This window comes from Rhineura floridana, chromosome 14 (genome assembly GCF_030035675.1).
Source record: "Rhineura floridana isolate rRhiFlo1 chromosome 14, rRhiFlo1.hap2, whole genome shotgun sequence".
NCBI lineage: Eukaryota > Metazoa > Chordata > Lepidosauria > Squamata > Rhineuridae > Rhineura > Rhineura floridana.
In genome coordinates, this window is record NC_084493.1 from 30,115,979 (window position 1) to 30,135,700 (window position 19,722).

Genomic DNA, 19,722 nt, shown 5'->3' on the forward strand with positions numbered 1-19,722 from the left:
CTGCTTGACAATATGTCATTGTACTACATGCATGGAAGCATCACTCCAAAGAACCAAACGTAACAGACCCTGACTTGAAGGTGGTCAGATCCCCTGAAGCTGCATACACAAATCTATCCAGGGCAGTTTGTGCACTGAACTGTCTATGACTGTATCCAAATGAAACCTTGAAAACTAAAATGATGCCAAATTTTCATCGATTTCGAAGTGTGTCCTTGCAAGCCCCATTTGCATGGGGAGAGTTTCTCCACCACCACCCCTCACATATGCTGGCCCCTTTTCAAAATAAATTGCTTTTCATTGGGGGGGATCCATTGTGCATATTTTAGCATGGCATTTCCTTTCATACACTAAGCATCCAGCTCTTTTTACTAGCGTTGCATTGCACTGTTGGATTAAGAACATAAAAAGAGCCTTCTGGATCAGGCCACTGGCCCATCTAGTCCAGCATCCTGCTATCATAGTGGCCAAACAGATGCCTTTGGGAAGCCTGCAAGCAGGATCTGAGCCCTCTCCCCTCCTGCGGTTTCCAGCAACTGGTATTCAGAAGCAGACTGCCTCTGATTATGGAGACACAGCATGGCTAGTAGCCACTGATAGTATTTTCCTCCATCAATTTGTCTAATCCTCTTTTAAAGCCATCCAAATTGGTGGCCATCACTGCCTCCTTCAGGAGTGAGTTCCATATTTTAACTATGTGCTGCATGAAGAAGTACTTTGTTTTGTCTGTCCTGAATCTTCCAACATTAAGCTTCATTGGATGTCCTTGAGTTCCGGTGTTATGGCAGAGGGACAAAAACTTTTCTCTGTTCACTTTCTCCATGCTATGCCTGATTGCATCCACTTTAAATGGGGAAAGGGCACAGTTCAGTGGCAGAGCTTCTGCCTTGCATGCAGAAGGTCCCAGGTTCGATCCCAGGCATCCCCACGTACAGCTGGGTATGTCCTCTGTCTGAAACCCTGGACAGCCACTGCCAGTCAGTGCAGACATGTTTAAGCTAGATGGACCAATGATCTGATCAGAATAAGTCAACTTCCAATGTTTTTTGTGACCTCAGCTAGTAACTACTGCTAATGTTGCCACTGCAGAACCTGATGTCACCAACAAATTCTCCATGCCTGTCAAAAATCCATAAATGATACAGTGTTATATTATGCAGCCAGCAATGGCTTCACATTGGAAATTTGCACATCTTCCCTAATGGGAAAAATATGTTCTCTGGAGTCTAGTTCAGCCTTTCCCAACTTTTGGGTCCCCAGATGTCACTGGACTACAATTCCCATTATTCCTGACCATTGGCCATGTTGGCTGGGGCTGATGGGAGCTGTAGTCCAACATCATCTGGGGGCCCAAAGGTTGGGAAGGCTGCTCTAGTTCTTGTAGACACAGGAAAGGTGCCTTAGACTCCTCTCGTTACCCAGATGAGGCAGTAAACTTGTTTCTGTTATCCTATGCTATCATTTATTTCTATGCCGCCTTTTGAACAAAAAGGTCTCCAAGGCAGCTCCACAAAGCATATGCATGAATAAAAAGTACAAGCAAGAAAAAAACCAATAAAAATTACAAAAAATTAATGAAAACTTAACACTTGGGGGGGGAACTAAAAGCCAAATGCATTCCACTTCAGGGTGAAGGGCGGTCCCCAGCAAAATGTCAGAAGGGGCAGGGGTGAGGGGGCGAAGCAGGTGGAAAAGCTTGCCCCTTGATGGACCCTGCACAGTCTCACCCCTGCAGCCTGGACTATACCACTGCAGACTATAATGTGGGGGCTCCCATAATTATGGCATGCTCCTCCATTTAAAACAAATTTCCCCCGATTGGGTGGCCTCATCACTTTTAAAGGGAACCCATAGGGCCATGGCTCAGTGGTAGAGCATCTGCTTGGCATGCAGAAGGCCCCAGCTTCAGCCCCCAGCTTCTCCAGGCAGGGCTGGGAATGTTTCATCTGAAATCCTAGGGAGCCCCTGCCAGTCAGTGAAGACAATACTGAGCTAGATGGGCTGCTGGTCTGATTTGGTATAAGGCAGCTTCCTATGCTTTCCTGTGTTCCAGCATCTCCAGGTTGCAATCTGGCCACCCAAGTCTATAAGCAGGGCCAGCCCTCCTATTAGACAAGGTGGGGCAAAGACTTCAATGGAAGATATGGAGGGGCAGCAGCAGAGCAGCATCCTAAGCCATCTGGCCATTCGCCTCTGGCTGGAGAACAATATATAAGAACATTGGAAGACCCTGCTGTATCTGGCCAATGGCCCATCTAGTCCAGCATCCTGTTCTCACAGTGGCCAGCCAGATGCCAGTGGGAAGCCCACAAGCAGGACCTGAGTGCAAGAACACTCTCCCCTCCTGAGGCTTCCGGCAACTGGTAGTATCTGGAAGCCTACTGCCTCAGACTGTGGAGGTAGAGCATAGCCATCATGGCTAGTAGCCATTGACAGCCTTATCCTCCATGTATTTGTCTAATCCTCTTTTAAAGCCATCCAAGTTGGTGCCCATCACTGCCTCCTGTGAGAGCAAATTCCATCATTTAACTATGTGCTACCTAAAGAAGTACTTTTCTTTTGCCTGTTCTGAATCTTCCAACATTCAGCTTCATTGGATGTCCACAAGTTCTAGTGTTACAAGGAGAAAATGCTACGTGGACTTTCCCAAAAACTAGCCTGCTATCTCAGATGGAGTGGAGGATGTTGTCCCACCAGCAGTCCTCTGCCAGTCCATTTGTATTCTGGACATGTAATGTAGGGATGCCATCTTGTCCTCAGGCAGCAAAACATCTATCTATAGGTAGAGCCAAACACCCCCTCTCCTCAGACCCCAGCAACTCCCCTCTGGGCCTTCACACCGTCATCTCCAAAATAACCATGCAGGAAAATGAATCGTTCAAGACCTGGCTGGTGCCCAAAGAGTTATGACAGGGAAGTGGGGAGAAGAACAAGAAGATATTCAAAGTGCTTCTAAAACGGGAAGTGGGGAGGGGGGAGCACTAGCCCTTTAAGAAAGGGAACTGGCTTGTAACATGAGAGATGCCTGTTTAAACCCAGGCTGATTTCTGACTGGTAGGGAAATTCAGAATGTCCCTCCCTCGGCAGCAAGTTTATTAAATATAGTAGTAGCTGAATCTTCAATTGAAAACAGACGGCCTCTGTCTGTAGCTCCTGCCTCCTTTGCCTGCTTCCTTCTCGGTGTCCGGGGAATGGTCTGAGTGCGACTCTGGATCATTCTAGGTGATACTATGGGGTTCAGCCTTCTTTCGATAGCACCGGCACTTCTCCCACTGTTCCAGCTTCTGCTGCATACACTACCACTCTGTGCAAACCCAGAGTCTGGAGGTAAGTCTTCTCCCCAATCACGTCTCCTTCTGAAGTTTTGCCCGTTTTTTTGGTGGAGAATGGGTGCATGTACAATGAGGGTACGGAGCCTTTGCCATGCAGAAGCATGGATAACAAGTATGCATAAGGAAAGGGCTCCCGGTAGATGGCTGCAAGGCTCAACTTTGCAAAGATATAGATGAAGACATTGGCTGGAGAACGGCAATTGTCCTAAAGCTCAGAGCCAATGAAGGGATGTGTTTCGGAGTTACCTGGTGTTAGGAAAGTGGAATGGAGGATGAGGACATTGGCAGATCGCAGTCACAACCTCCAGAGCCTCTGGCATTCTTGTGCTTGAGTCAGAGAATGGCTTTGGAGAAGATCTGAATAAAGCATCTTATGCTTGAATTTGGGGATTTTCAGAGTGAGAGAGAGCTGGCACTGTCCTTGAAGGTGTAGCTTTTTTTGATAGGTGAAATGAAAGTTATCTGCAGGAGCCAATGTCCATAGGTACATCCAATGGTGTCTTATTTATTAACCATGTTGGATCCTGAAGCAGAAAGAAAGGAGACATACTTTGCGGTACTACCAGGTTGGCTGCATGCACAGATGTGAAATCAGCCTCATTGGGAAACACATTAGGTGGGGCTGTACCTGGGTTTTCTTAGCTGTCTGCTCATAGACCATGAGGAGGGTGATCCTGAAGGCAATATCTGTCTACCAAGAAATGGGATTGGATGGAGCATCAGTACATTTTTGTGCTCTTCCTACAGAGGGCACAGTTAGAGTGCAAAACTCCCAACATTCTTTTCTGGCTGAGGTTCAGCTTGGAGCATATTCTTTTGCTGACTAAGAGCCTGTAGAGACATCCATAAAATGATGTTGGTAACAAATAGTGCCAGCAATGTGCATTTTGAATAGGGTTTTCACCTTCAGGACTCGTGCTTATGTATGACCTGATGTTTGGAGCTGTATACACCTGGCTGGCATGCTCCTACAAGGAGCACTTACATTGGTTACCCAGCAATCTGAACTGTGCTATGAACCACAGGACTTAGTCTTTCTGTGTGGATCAAGTACAAGATTCCTAAGAATGTCGACATTTACTTTAAAAAGAGCATGTTCCTGCACTTCATGGGGGAAAGTTAGTGTGGCCAATACCTGCTAAAAACTGTGTGGGATGTCTGATGGTCATGGAACAAGATTTTGGTGTTATGAATTCCTATAGCAGCACATTCTTTCTGCCCTTTTATAGAAGAATTGACTCTTTGGCAAGGATTCATATGCCTCTTCTGCAACTAAAAAATTAAATAAATGTATCTCTATCATATTGTTATGGCTTATGTCCCCTCCCCCTCAAAAATACATATACAGTATACATATTTACTGCATTGCACTAATGACAGTGAAGCCTCTGATATTGTTTGACTGAGCTGTTGTAGTGGCATGGAATGTTTGGTTGCTTAGGGAACAAAGCAGGTTGCAATTCTGCCTCTGTGAGGGCTAAGGAAGTTGTCATTTTGGTTGGGATTAAAAGCTCACAGAGACTATTTGGTGCAGGCTGAGGACTGGGAAGAAGACCTTGACATTTAGAGAAGCAAAGGGACTGGAGAGATCCAGAGGCAAGGAAGGTGAAGGAAGAGTGCAGAGAAGGGAATGAACTAAAAGAAAGGAACATGGGCTGGCAGGTGACTAGAGGAAGCAGACATTTGAGTCAAGAAGGGGCTAATCAAAAAGGGAAAAAACTTCACAGTGCTTCCAATCAGGAGGAACTGAGGTAAGGAGACAGGAGTACTAGGGAAATTGAGCCACCCTCTCTCAACCAAAGGAGTGGTTACTAAATCTACTCTAGATGAGGGATAGCCAATGTGGTGCCCTCCAGATGTTTATTGAATTCCAATTCTCATTAGTCCCAGCCAGCATGGCCAATGTTCATGGACAATGGGAGTTGTACTCCCCCACTTCTAGAGGGCACCATATTGTCTAGCCCTGGTCTAGGTTCCAGAGCTACCCTCATTCGTCTGGTGTCCTCCACTTCCAATGTTTTGAACTTCAACTCTCATCATCCCCTGACCATTGGCCATGCAGGCTGGAGCTTATGGAAGTGGCAGTCCAACAATATCTGGAGAATCTGACTGGGGAAGACTGTTCTAAAGTAGAGCAGACTCTGACAAAGGAATTCTGTCCCTTGTGACTTCTACCGTCACTGCATTATTGCAACTCTCCAGAAGCAACAAGGGCCAAAGACCGAGGGAAGGGGGCTGAATTTCACATCGATTTGAACTAAGCACTCAGATTTATTTATTTGTTACAGGCTTCTAGTTTTATTACAAAATATTCCTGAGATCCATATATTATTTCCAATCCCAGTGTGGGCTGTTTGGTTGCAGTCTCTGAGAGTTTTGTATACAACTATCTATGATACAGTCTCATCAAATAGCCTATGTCAGCCTTTCCCAACCTACAACTCCCGTCAGCCCCAGTTCGTATGGCCAATGGTCAGGAACAATGGGAATTGTAGTCCAGCAACATCTGGGACCCAAAAGTTGGGAAGGGCTGCCCTACATGCTTATTATAGGGATCTTGCCTCAGATGATAAAAGTTCTTACCCCATTCATGTCTTATATGTTGCAAAATGAGCAGAAGAAGTTGTGTGCCCTGTATCTCAGGGGTGGGAGAAGGTAGATCAGGATCTGCTGGTAGATCTTTGGGTGATTTGCAGTAGATTGACAAGGATTTCTGACTATACATGCCATGACTCCCCTCAAAGGGAACTGTAGTTTGGTGGGGGTATTGAGAATTTGACTTGAGTTCTCTTGCTGCCATCACAGAGCTATATTTCCCAGGCTGCCCTGACGGAGGAGTAGGTCTTAAGCCAGTTTACATCTACCCTATGGTAGCATCCCAGTTTTTGGAATACCCACCCCAAGAAGATACGACTGGTGCAGACATTACAATGCTTGTGGTGCCAGGTTAATACATTTCTATGGCATTCTATTTTTTATTATTGGTGCCTCATGTTTTGCTAATTTGTTATGGATGTCTTATTCAATGTACAATCTGTTTGGATGAAGAGCAGTCTAGAAAAACAGATGTGAAAAATTCAAATTTATGTTTACAGAGAATTTTTGTTAATTTATTACATGTATATCTCACCTTTCTTCTGCCATAGAACCCAAGGCAGCATAGATGCGATTCTCAGGTGGTCACCCAGCCAGGCACTAACCAGATCTAAACCTGCTTAGCTTCAGCAAAGGGGTTGTCTCATGTGCGTTGAGACTATACCATGAGACAAGGAAATAAACTCCATTGTGTTCAGTAGAGATCAGTAATTGTGCAGATGCTTGCAGCCATTGACTCGTAAGACACTAGACCTTTGGGTGTGTGTTTGCTGAAGTAGAGTAACATAGCTACTGTCCTGAAAAGTATGACCTTATACTATATAGCAGGGACAGCAGGCATCAGGCTTGTGAGAATTACTTCATGTTTTTACTAGAACTCTGAGATCCACCGACTGCAAAATATGCACATTAAAGAACATAATGCTTCAAAGTGGCTGCTAAACACAGGGATTTGTTTTGAGTACCAGAGCAGAGCAGGGCTCATAAGAACATCAGCAGAGCCCTGCTGGATCAGGCCAAAGGTCCATCTAAATCAGCATCCTGTTCTCATAGTGGCCAACAAGACGCCCACATGAAGATTGTAAGCAGGACATGAGTGCAACCGTGCTCTCTTCTTCACTTGTGATTCCCAGCAACTGGTATTCAGGGATACCTGCTTCAACTCCTCCTGCCTTATAGAGATCCCACTTCACCAGTGACAAGCAGAAAATAATCCTGAGACATACACCTTCACCTCAAGATTCATATGAATCTGATGTACACCATTAGGAATGGAAGGATCTATCAGTTTTGCCTCTCTCGTTTTTCCAGGTTTAAATTCAATGTTCTGCAGCAATTTGTGAATTATTATTTTTTAAATCCTCGTGAGCACTCGCCAGCATTTTAGTGCAAATTTCTCCTACTAAACACATTTTTGTATGCAGTTTTGACTACTGAGTACATTCTTTCACAAGCAGTTTCTCCTAATTTAATGCGTTTTTGTATGCCATTTACACTAATATCTTCATTTTTATGCCTTTCTGTAAACATTGATTAGCTGCAGGACTGCATCACAAAGTTTGGATGAGCGCAAATGGTGAGTGATAGCTGAGTTTCAGTTCTCATATTGTTTTGGAAAGTACAAATCTGACAGAGTCAGCTTTAAATGCAAACTGAATCAAATTTCTCCCTCATCCTTATGTACCACTAATTAATATGCACGGCCACTTTGGATGGAAGACCGCTTAGGTAGAAGGATGTGTTAATATTCATTTTTTTAAAAAAAAATAACTTTTAACTTTAAGAAAATTACTTTTTTGTTAAAACAAAAAACTATAAATCAAGTTGTAGAAGAGTCTTCATCCCTGCTTTTGCAAAATATCTGTGGATATGAACGTGCAGAGAAGAGAGTGGGCCCAGTCCCACCTCAACTTCCATGCATGCATTGGGAGCAGGGAAAAGGGTGACACATGGAGTTGATGAGCAGGGTCACTGGACACAGTCCTTCTTTTCTACCTCACCCTACTCAGCACAGGGTTGCAGTCATTTGCCAGAGCAACCTCAACAGTCAGTGAGTCAGCATAATATCCAGAGAGCTAGTCAAGCAAATAATCCACAGGGGTCAAGGCTGTTTCCAATCTGAAATAGACACCTCTAGAAAACAAAAAAAACCTGTGACTGTCATCTGTGAAAGAAATCCTAGCTTGAGGTGGAGGGCTGCTACTCTTGATTTTGCGAGTCTAGCATATGAAACCCTCCACGAATTTGGCTCAGTTGGCTGTTTAAGTGCCCCTCCCGTCTGTTCAAACTTCCACATGTACCAGTGGGACCTGCAACAAAATGTTGCAGCATAGAGTGCTCCCACTCCTTCTTCCCCTAGTTAGTTGGTTTTTCCTCCCAACAGTTGGTCAGCTTTTCATACCCACTGAGCATGTTCGTTCTTCTCTTCATTGGGCTCTTGGGGAGCGGATTTCCCTCCCCATTGAGAGGTGTGTGATTTTTTAAAATGATTTTGTATATTTCTGTTGATCCCTCCCTGTTCTGTGTGGGTGGGGCCATTTTGGCTATATAAACAACAGCACGCACATCCTGCACATCAGAAATAGAGGGAAAGATTCAAATGGAACATCTATCATGATGTCTTGCACCTGCTTAAAAAAAGAAGTCGTGCTTGTTTTTAGGTGAGATCAGGTGGCACCACCTAGGTGGGGCAGGAAGGGGACAAACAGAATGAACAGAGCCGCATTCATTCTGGATCGGTTATTGCAGAGCACTAGGCAAACAGGGATATAAAATGCCAAGTGATTTCCAAAGTGTGGTGCCCATGTTTTCCCACAGGGTGCATTACATAACTTGGCACTATTGGTATTTGGCTGTCCTATTGCTTCTCTTTCACTGTTCCCTCCTCTGTCTTTTCTCTTCCATCCTCATCTCCATCTCTGCCAGGGCAGCCTCACCCATCTTGGAGACAGTGTGAGGCTGCCATGTGGGTCTAGGGCCTTTCAGACACTCTCAACAGCGCCTTTCCTTAAATATAGCTTTGGCTTTCAGATTTTCCAACTTTCTCCTATATTTTGGGTTGTCATTGTACAGAGGAAGCTGCTTATACTGTCAGACTATTGTTCCATCTAGCTCCTTATTGCCAACACTTACATGCAGTGCCTCTCCAAGATTTCAGACGGGAGGTATTCACAGCCCTACCTGGAAAAAACAGATTGAACCTGGGATCTTATGCATGCAAAGTAAGTGTTTAACACTGAGCACAACCTCTCTCTCTCTCTCTCTCTCTCTCTCTCTCTCTCACTCACTCACTCACTCACTCACTCACCCCCACCCCCACACCCCCATGAAGTACCTTTGAATTAGTGATAGGGGAAATTCCTCTCATCAAGTTTGAATTTGCTGAAAACAAAACTATTTTTCTCCTGCATTTATATTCCATCTTTCCTCCAAGGAGCTCAAGGTGGCATACATGGTTCTCCTCCTCCCAATTTTATCCTCAGAACAACCCTGTGAGGTACATTCAGCTGAGACACAGTGACATGCCCAGGCTCACCCAGTAAGGTTCATGGCTGAGTGAGGACTTGAACCAGGTCCTGGTTCAGCACCCTGACCAGGACTCCACACATATCTCAGTTCATTTTGAGCCCAATTCAGAAGCTGCCACGCTCCCCTGCTGTTGCACTCACAATGACACTGTATTGGGCTCAGAACAAGATCTGGTCAGCGCTTCTCCTTTCCACCTACCTGCCTGCCTGTCCCCCTCCCCCTCTCTCCCACCCATTTACCTGGCTTGTTGCTCCAGTGCTGCAGAAGGGAAGGGAGACCAGTGGTGGCTGGTAGCTCCATGTCAGTGGGGCAGTGGAATCTGCTCCGGGTGTTAGTCCAAATTTTCAAGGAGCCTTGGACAGCTTGGATTCCACTGCCACACTGGCAAGGAGTCACTGACCACCACTGAGGGAGACCTCACTCCCCATCCCCTCTCTGATCTCTGGCACACTGCTCCAGCTGAATGCTTGACATTAGGAGTGATGGGAAATGTAATTTTCCCAATGCCACCAACAGATGTCACTGCTGGGGACATTCTCCAGTGACTGAAAACGGATACAATACCACATGCTTCCCTCAGAGTGTCATTGTGTGAGCATTTGTTTTGAGGCAGTTTGAGAGAATTTGATCCTCCACTATCCTTTCTGCATGTGTGCTAATAATAAAGATGTCGTCCTCCCTTGACAGACCCCCTCCCCATTAATTAATTAATAGTTAATAGTTGAACCAACTGCTTAAATATATTAAGGCTTTTGGTAAATAAGCTCATCTTTGTTGCAGTTATTTGGGGAAACATTCTGGTATCATTTTTTTATGTGTGTAATTGACATGGATTAACGTCATGGTTTGAAGGTTTTCATTACTAGTGAATGGTTTAATTGAGGGACATATTAGATTTTGTGCATTCTGGTATTTAAAAGAAAAGAATAGAATTAAATTAAATATAAATTGGTTTGAATAAATTGGTTTGCTATCAGTTTAATGAGCCTGATTACCAACCATCTATTTTCTTTTGAAAGATAATGTAGGATTAATAGATTCGTGATATTTGAGGGATCAGTGAGTAAACAGCATAAAAAGCTATTTATATATTACTGAAAGAACATTAGACAGTTAATGTTAGGAATGTACATAAAATATATCTAAAATCATATAAATAATAATATTAACTAATGTTAATTCATAGCTTAGTATTATAGGATATTTAACACCTGCCATTAGTGTTTTGCTGATCAAGCTTTACTACCAGTTTGGTAGTTCACAATTAGGGCAGCCTTATAAATGCATTCCTGTGCCAGATTTTCTACAACCAGCACTGTGATACAGAACGATCCGTCTCAGTCTTCACACATGAGGGTCAAACTGAATGTGACATTTCCAGTATTGAAGATCTTGATGTTTGTTTATTTCACAAAACCCAGATGTAGAGAGAAAAGAAGGCATCATAACAATTGATGTGGGGAAAGGGTGTCTAACTCTTTGTCACTGTGCCACAAATTCCCCCAAAAGCTGCTATAGTCCATGGGTCATAGAATCACAGAATAGTAGAATTGGAAGGGGCCTATAAGATCATCAAGTCCAACCCCCTGCTCAGTGCAAGAATTCAAATTCAAAGCAAATTCAATTCAATTCAAATTCAGCATGAGGGCCTCCTCCCCTTATGGGCAGCCTTCTGGGTGCCACAAGCCAATGGTGGCTGGGGCCAAAGACAGAAAGTGGATGGATCAACAGATGTGACTCTTCCCTTATGCTGCATGCAAGCTAGGGATGTAAGAAGGCATTGCTTTCTGTTACGTCCTGTATTCGCTGCATGCAGCACTGTTTCCATTCCTCTGCAGTTTGTCATCTGCCAAAAACTATGTTATTTGTCTCTCTGTCCTCTGTGACAAAATCGTATAACTCATACAAATTATATTGTTATTATGTTATTGCACCCCATTCATTTCCATGCAAAAGAAATGCAATGCCAATTTTTTTTGGGGGGGGGATAATCAATTACATATTGCTCGCAGACTGAAAGTCACCACCACAACAGCAAATACCATCACATTTGCTGGATTGATTTTCATTCCAGACAGGGGACAAATAAGCAAGCATCAGCCATTTCTGCTACCATTTTTCATTTTTGTCAAAATTCTCTGACATCCCTAATTCCAGCCATACAAAATGCAAAGGTTTCTACATCCATGCACACACACACACACTTCCACCCAGGCAAGCAAGAGGCATTATCACAGTTCAAGGACAGATTCCACCCAGGAAAAAAACACTTGATGAGGGTGCAGAGCAGGGCCGGGGGATGGCCTGGGGAGAATGGGTATGGCTTGGGGACAGTCTTGGGGGGCATATGGAGGGGCCTGCAGACCTGCTTTGGACCATGAAGAAACTTGGAAGCTATTCACAGATTCCAGGGGCAATTTAAGTCAGGGAATCAGTACAGGGAGACACTTCTCAGAGAGAGACACACATATACAGAGAGAGACACACACACACAGAGAGAGAGAGAGAGAGAGAGAGAGAGAGACTGCATCCTGATCCAGACTGACCCCAGAGCTGCTTTTTGTAGAATAAAAAGACATGGGGAGTGCCAGTCATTGGATTCCTGCGTCACATGTAGTTTAATCCTCCACAGAGTAGACTCCCTGAAATTAATGTATCTAAGTTAGTCTGATCTATTAACTTCAATGGGTCTGCTCTGAGTAGGACTAGTATTGAATATCACCCTCCGTCTCCATCTCAAATGTTGAACTGCCACACCCAGATCTACAAGCAGGAACACAGAGTGGAAACTCAGCATCAGCATACAAATTGTGGGATGCCCACTTGGCAACCACCCATCTCTGTGTGTGAGGGCTTTGTTCTGAGTCCATGGAAACTGGAAAAAACAGAGAGTCAAAGTACTCCTTTTACTGGGCCCAAAAAATCATGTGGGTCACCTTGCCCACACCAGCTGTCCACTCCTCAGTCCATCCCACCATCATGTCTTCTCTAGAGCCTTTCAATAAATTGCAAGAATTTCCCACTCTGAAAACAAAAGTTGCAAGCTACTCACACTGACCAATGTCCAGTTTGGGGTGCTCAGTTTACTGTGGGTAAAAAGCAGATAATGTAGTGAAAAGGAAAAATTAATGAAGGGTGTTTGTTTTTCACAAAAGTGTTTTTTTAATGGCATAGTTACAAAGTTCACATTCTTCCACTTTCTCCATCACCTTAACTTTTAAGTTCCTTTAAATCTCAGAGGAGCAATCAGCACGCTAAATCATAGGTTGGTGCCTTGACTTTTATGAGATTCCTCAGAACCTTGAATGCTTCTCACCATCTTTGATTCCTTTCAATGGACTGAGGATGGGGAACCTATGACACACACAGAGAGAGATTCTTGGAGTCCATATCCCACCACCAGCCCCAGCCAGCGTTACTGATGGGTAAGGGATGATGGGAGCTGTGTTCCAACAAAATCTGGAACGTTATTTGTTCCATATCCCTGCAAGAGACTAAGCTGGTCAAGCCACATTTAATTCTAATACTTGTATCACCATTTCAAGGGTTTCCAAAGGCTTCATATTCATTATCTGGTTCAGAGCAGAGAACCTTTGGCTAAACTACAACTCCCATCAGCCCCAGCAAGGCAGGGTAATGGGAGCTGTAGTTCAGCAACATCTGGAGGGCCAAAGGTTCCCCACATCAAGTGGTAATCTTTACAATGACCCTGAAAGGTAAGCTGTTATTATTACCCCCTGTATTACAGGGGGTGAAACTGAAGCTGAGAAAAAGTGGCTTGCCTAAGGCCATCTCTTGAGTCCCTGATGCAGGCAAGATCTGAACCAAAGAGTTTTGGATTCAGGGCTCCATTAGCCACTACATCACACCAAATACCTGTCACAGTACCCTCCAATTGTGCCCTATTCACTCACTGAAATGAGACAGGGTCTCACAGGCTGTCATGCCTCCCCAGCCTTAGGAACCAGAGTATCAAGCTGAGGAAGACTCCGATTCAGATGATGAACCAGTGGTGCCATTTGAGGGAGTCCCCTCAGTGCCTCCTTCTGCACTGCCCCAGGCAGACAACTTGACCTTCTCGTCCCCCTCGGTGTTTGATGATCACTCCCCTGAAGCCTCTCCTGCTCTTTCACCACGCAGGAGTACATGACTGCAGAATAGGCTTTGGACCTTTTAGAGCAGTGGTAGCTAGCCTATGGGTCACATACGGTCTCCCAAAGTCCTCCCAAAGTTGCCATTTGAAAAACAAATCATATATATACAACTATACTGACTGCTCCCATGGGTACCCTGGTTTACTACTGTGATGCCAAAAGTTATTTTGTGCCCCCCAAATCAGTTGTTTTTTTTAAAAAAGAAAATTACTGATTATTCCCTTGTATCCCCTGTTGTGATTCTGTGATAACTTTGTGTCTTTGTGACCCTCACCCCAACCCTTAAAAATGTGTCCTTGATTTCTTTTTTAAAACAAATTGGCCACATCCACTTTTACACTTTGGCCACACCCAATTGTACTTGCAGCCTCAGGAGGGTTGACCATAGCCTTGAGCTGAAAAAAGATCAACCGTTTCTGCTTTAAAAATTGGCTACAGATCTCCCAAGATGGGTGGAGCCCCTGGAAAAGGAGGTTCTGCCAGCCTTCTTAAACCCTCAGATGACTCTAGTCCCTGACTGAGACAACATCCTCCCTGACTCAGCCAGCAGGGCCCACTGGCAGCTGCCAGGGTCCAGATTTATCTTGCCTTGCCTCGCCAGCGCATCAGAATACAGGCTAAATCGAAACACTCTTGCATCAACCGTGGGCATAACTGCCTTTTTCCATCTACTTGTGACCTTCATCCTCAAAAGAGATAGAACCAGGCATAGTGTTGCCTACATACTGTTGCCTTGGCTTCTGGCTCCAACCATAGATGTTTCGTAGTGCAGCACTCATTATTTCCAAAATATACAATATCACCAGATTGTTCGATCCAGCAGTGCACATACCAGTGACATAGAGTCAGTGTTTCTCACTTCTTTTGGAGAGAGACGATGGCAAAGTTCCAGCAACGGCCCAAGCACTGCAGTATGTATCCTGTTAGTGAAGTGGATTGTGTTTCAGGCATGGCCTTCCCTTAAACCACAGGTTGGCAAAAGATGAAATGAGATGTCACCACCAGGCCACAAGGGGATAGCCTACTCATGATTTATCATTACTATCGTTCCAACGACTAGTATGATGTTGGCCTAGTTCTGCTGTGCCCATAGGAGGCCACGGACATTCAGAATATTTCCATGTGATCTTGGGCCTGCAAGAGTCAAGATATTGGAGTTGTAACATTGGTGCCATAGCTGGGTGCAGAAATCAAACAGCTCAACCATTTGATTGAGAACACTAAATTGTACTACTACAAAATATTATATGCATTCCTCGTAGACAGAAAAAAACACATAAATGTTTAGTTGGTGTAAGGGAACATCACTGGTATTATTCAAGTTTAGCAGAAGCCAACCATTTATGTGCAAAGGCATAAACTTAAATTAGATTTAAGCAGCCCAGCTGTGTGAATGATTGCAGCCAAAGAGATTATTGTACCTCCCAGGAGCAAATATTCAGGATTGTCATTATTAATACTGTTGACAAGTTGGACCTGCAACAAAATGTCACCCTGGGTTCCTGCTGGGAGGAAGAGTGGGATATAAATCAATCAATCAATTAATCAATCAATTAATTAATTAATTAATTAATTAATCAATCAATTAATCTTTACCCTACCCCACCCCTAACAAGAATGCTCTTGCTCAAGATGCCAGACAGCAATGCCTTCCTCTGGAATATTTTTGGCCACTGGTTCCCTACCCACTTCACCCCTCTGTTTCCCTTTTTTTTTCTTTCCCAACCAATGCTCAGTGTTACGTGGCTCCTGGTAACCACGGAGCATTCTCAATCCTCATTGGGTTGCTTGGGGTGGTTTGGCCTCGTTTGCTGTTGTTGCTTTTGGCTTATTTTTAAGATATGAAAACTTGACAGTTCCCTTGAACATGTTGACATCGCTCTCTTTTTTTCTCACTGGACCCATTTGGGCTCCAGTTCTGCTGACACAGAAGCACTTAGTTCAATATTAGAAGGAGAGATATTTCAGGACAGACTTTGCTGGGCAGGTATGTTTGCACATTGCAGGTAGGAAGACACACCTGTAGTGTATCTCGCTGCATGCATGAAGGATACCTGCCTTATTATAATGAGATATACACCTTCTCCACACCTTGTTGAGAGCTGTAACTCCCTCTGTCTCCCATAGTCAGAGAAGGCATCCCAATCATCGAGTGTGCTGCCTGTAACCATGATGTACCACCTAGTAACTTCCTTGGGCACAAAGCAGAATTGCCCATGCAATGCCTTCAGGTACTTTGCTCAAAGGAAACACAGCCTGGCAAGCTACACTTTTGTCCTTAACCTGTGATTAACCTTGCACATTAAGCAAGAAGTTAATGAGAATCACAACAGGCTTTTGATTTCCTGGGAGTGAGGCCCTCACAAAAGCAAAATCCAAATTGGGAGAGGCAGAGATTTGCCTTCTTTGCTTCTCAGGACTACCACTCAACACAAAGGATGGGATTCTCCAATTGGGCACTCTGGGGATTTATCAGGCAGGAAACTGAGCCAGGAAGTAGGCAGGTATCCTCTGAGTACCAGCTCAGTCTGCACCTGGTGAAGCACATGCTCAACCTGAGAAGTTAGACCAAAGTGAGAACTTTTATAAGTTGGAAGTCTATTGGCCCTTGGTGTCACCTGTCCTAAGCTGAGATTTATGAAGCTGCCTCATACCAGGCACAGTGCTTGCAAAGTGCCGTGCACCGAGCTGTGCAAATCCTGATGATCAACTGATGACCGACACTTGCGAAGTCCAATGCACAGGGCTTTGCACAGGCTTTCACAAGCGCCACTGACCAGCTGATTGGTGGTGTTTTCAAACCCCCTTTCAGCCCAGCCCTGTCTTTACCTGCCCACACCTGACATCATATACGATATCAGGTGCAGGGCAAGTGGGTGTGGCTTGACCAAAATGGCTTTGCAGACCAAATGGGAGGAAGCTTCCCATTACTTGTATAAAATAAGGGTATATCACTTAAGAACATAAGAGCCTGCTGGATCAGGCCAATGGCCCATCTAGTAGAGCATCCTGGTCTCACAGTGGCCATGCAACCCACAAGCAAGACCTGAGCACAAGAGCACTCTCCCCTCCAGCAGTTTCCAGCAACTGATATTCAGAAGGATATTGCCTTCAACCATGGAGGCAGAACTATTGTGGCTAGTAGCCACTGATAGCCTTATCCTCTATGAATTTGTCTAAAAGAGGATTTGCCTAAAAGCCCATCCAAGTTGATGGCCGTCACAGCCTCTTGTAGGAGTGAATTCCATGGTTTAACTATGTGCTGTGTGAAGCCCTTTCTTTTGCCTGTTCTGAATTTTTCAACGTTCAGCTTCATTGGATGTCCATGTATTCTAAACTTGTAGACCTCCAGTTGTCACTGGACTCCAGCTCCCATCAACTCCAGCCAGCATGGCCAAGGGTCATGCATGATGCGACCTATAGCCCAACAATATTTGTAGGGCCACAGTTGCCCACCCTTTTTGTTTGAGAGTTTTAAGTCTGTGTACCATTGCAGTCTAGTCCCTGGCAAGGGTGTAGTCATCCAAGGTCTTAGGGGATCTTAGATTCCTTACTTTTTTGGAAGCAGGGTCCCAGCATGTCTCCAGCATTCTGTGAGCCAATCAGCATAAAACGGGAGAGTGTTAGTCACTGAGAAGAGTTTTCTACATGCTTCCTTGTCCCTTCCTGCTGTTTGCAGCCAGAGTGAAAGAAGGTGAGTCAGCCACTGAGAAGACTCTTCTCAGTAGCTAACACCCTCCCCTTTCATGCTGATTGGCTCCTAGGGACATCTGCTGTTGTGGGAAAAGGCATTAACAAGGATTTCATTCCCATCCCAGCAGCAAAGAAGAGGGGGAAGGGAGTGAGTGTGACTACCATGAAGGGACCCTGAATTTCAGCAGTCCCCAGTACTTTTGAGCAACACACAGCCTACCATCTTGTTTGGTCTAGGGAGGGATTTGTTGGTACAGGATAATCTTCTTCCTAGTCCAGTTATCACACATTAGGGGAGAGCAAGTCAGGAGCCTGGGTCTTCTCTAGCAATAATCTTAGCTTCTTAAAGAAAACTACCTGACATTTTTGGGGGGAAGTGCCTTAAAGGAACAAGGCCACCCTTTAATACAGACTTCTGTTATTCAGAATGGGAAAGTGAGACTCCTGTTTAGATTAACAGGCGCCTGGGCATACTGCCCATTACAAAATGGAATTAGACATACTAACAACAACAACAAAATCTAAACCTTTGCTCCTGTATCTGTGAAGCTTTTGCAAGCTCATGTTTATAACGAAGGAATGCTTGATGTCCCTTCCAACTCTACACATATGTCAAATCTCAATTCCTCCTCTTGCTAAAAATTCATAGTCAATGTAGCTATTGACTGCTATTAGACATGGAGGAAATCTCAGGACATTGAGGGAGATTATACACTTCACAAAAAGGTCTGAATTCACAGGATGACAATATTGGGCATTTGCTAACATCTGAAGACAGATTCAAGCTTGTTCACATGTTATACTGAAAACAGAGAAAAAATCTGCCTCTCTCTACACAGGGGCTGGTGTTTGTGTGAAAGCTTATACACTTGCCGATTTGTACAGCTCAACTTTTGTGTATGAAGGCTGTACACTTGGACCTTATTGAAGAATGTTTACACAGGTACACGGATTGTGCACTCAATGAATATAATGTGTGAACACCCATATGAATGCCATTCGATCCTACTTTTCTGCCATGGAACTCAAGGTGGTGTGCATGGAGTTGCCAGATGGTCTTCAACAACCCCAGATCTGCTCAACTTTAGAAAGAGTGCAGACTCTCATGGGTACAAAGGGATTATACATGAGAGAATGGGGTGTGTGTGGGTGAGTGTGGTGGGGTGTGTGTGTGTGTGTGTGTGTGTGTGTGTGTGTGTGTGTGTGTGTGTGTGTGTGTGTTGGGTTTTGGCCCTAATCATCACCAGTAGATACCCCCCATCACTTTCCCAAGAGGGAATTCAACACTATTCTGTGGAGGGAATGTGCTGAAGATTCTTCAGACCAGCTGTAAATCTCTCTTATTCAGGTGTTCAAATATGCTACACAATTAGAATCACATCTGGGCAAGCAGAGATGAGCACGCTAGCACTCTCTCCATCATCCTCCACAAGTTGGAGGGCTGAATGTCTGCTGTGGGAAACCTTGCTTGACTCATGTAGAACCCAGAGGAAGCCGTCATGAACAGAACAAGCTTCTCACTGCAGACATCCAGCCCTCCTACTCTTGGACAGGGATGGGGGAGAAATTTGGTTCAGTTTGCATTTAAAGACAAATGTATCAAATTTGCACTTTCTGGAACAGCATGAGAACCAAAACACAGCCATCTTTCAAAATTTAAACTTATCTAAATTTTGGGGTGCAGTTCTCCAGCTGAGCAAAGTTTACAAAAATGCATGTATTAGGCAAATGTGTGGGTAAAAATAATATATTAGTGAAAAATGACATACAAAATGCATCATATTAGGAAAAACTATTTGCAAAAACATGTACTTTAGTCAAAATTGCAAACAAAAAATGTGTTTAGCAGGAGAAATCCTCACTAAAATGGAGAATTTTCACAAGGATTTTTCTTAAAAAAAATGGCAAATTACTGCAGAAATGTAGAGAACCAAATATAAGACTGGAAAAATGAGAAACTGAGAGGACCAAACCTGGCAGATCTTTCCATCCCTCTTCAGGGAGGACGACAGTGGCAGAAGTCCCAGTGCTGTCATGCTCGGTCCTGTTCTCTCGCATGGAATTCTAATCATGTGGGGGATCTGAACACCCAAACAGGGCTGGGGATGCTGGTGGAACATGATGTGACAGCCCCTCTCAGGATCCCTAGGCTATCCTTACAGGACCTGAGTCACGCCCAGGGGAAATAGCCCTTGCCCCAGGATCAAAGTAGCACATCGAAGGGAGGGGAGGGGCAAGGCTTCTCTCTATGCAGTCTGGATGGATCATGACCCCTTGCCTGTCTCTGGGTGGTGAGACACTTGAGAGGCCCGGGCGGGACGTAACGTTAAACTTTCCAGACTGGTGTCCCTGCAGCAGCTGCTGCTACTGATCTTATGAAACCCTCTATAAGCTCAAGGGAAGAATATGTCCACCACCAC

At 44.5% G+C, this 19,722-nt stretch overlaps 1 protein-coding gene across 1 annotated transcript in view; it reads left to right on the plus strand.

Annotated features, from left to right (window-relative positions):
- The first annotated feature begins 3,159 nt into the window (after positions 1 to 3,159).
- The window catches only part of CSPG4 (chondroitin sulfate proteoglycan 4), a 159,381-nt gene continuing 142,818 nt past the window's right edge, over positions 3,160 to 19,722 (plus strand). Inside the window, exon 1 of the mRNA XM_061595220.1 lies at positions 3,160 to 3,327. Coding sequence (XP_061451204.1) covers positions 3,231 to 3,327 — 97 coding nt within the window. The 5' untranslated portion in view covers positions 3,160 to 3,230. The remainder of the gene's footprint in view (positions 3,328 to 19,722) is intronic.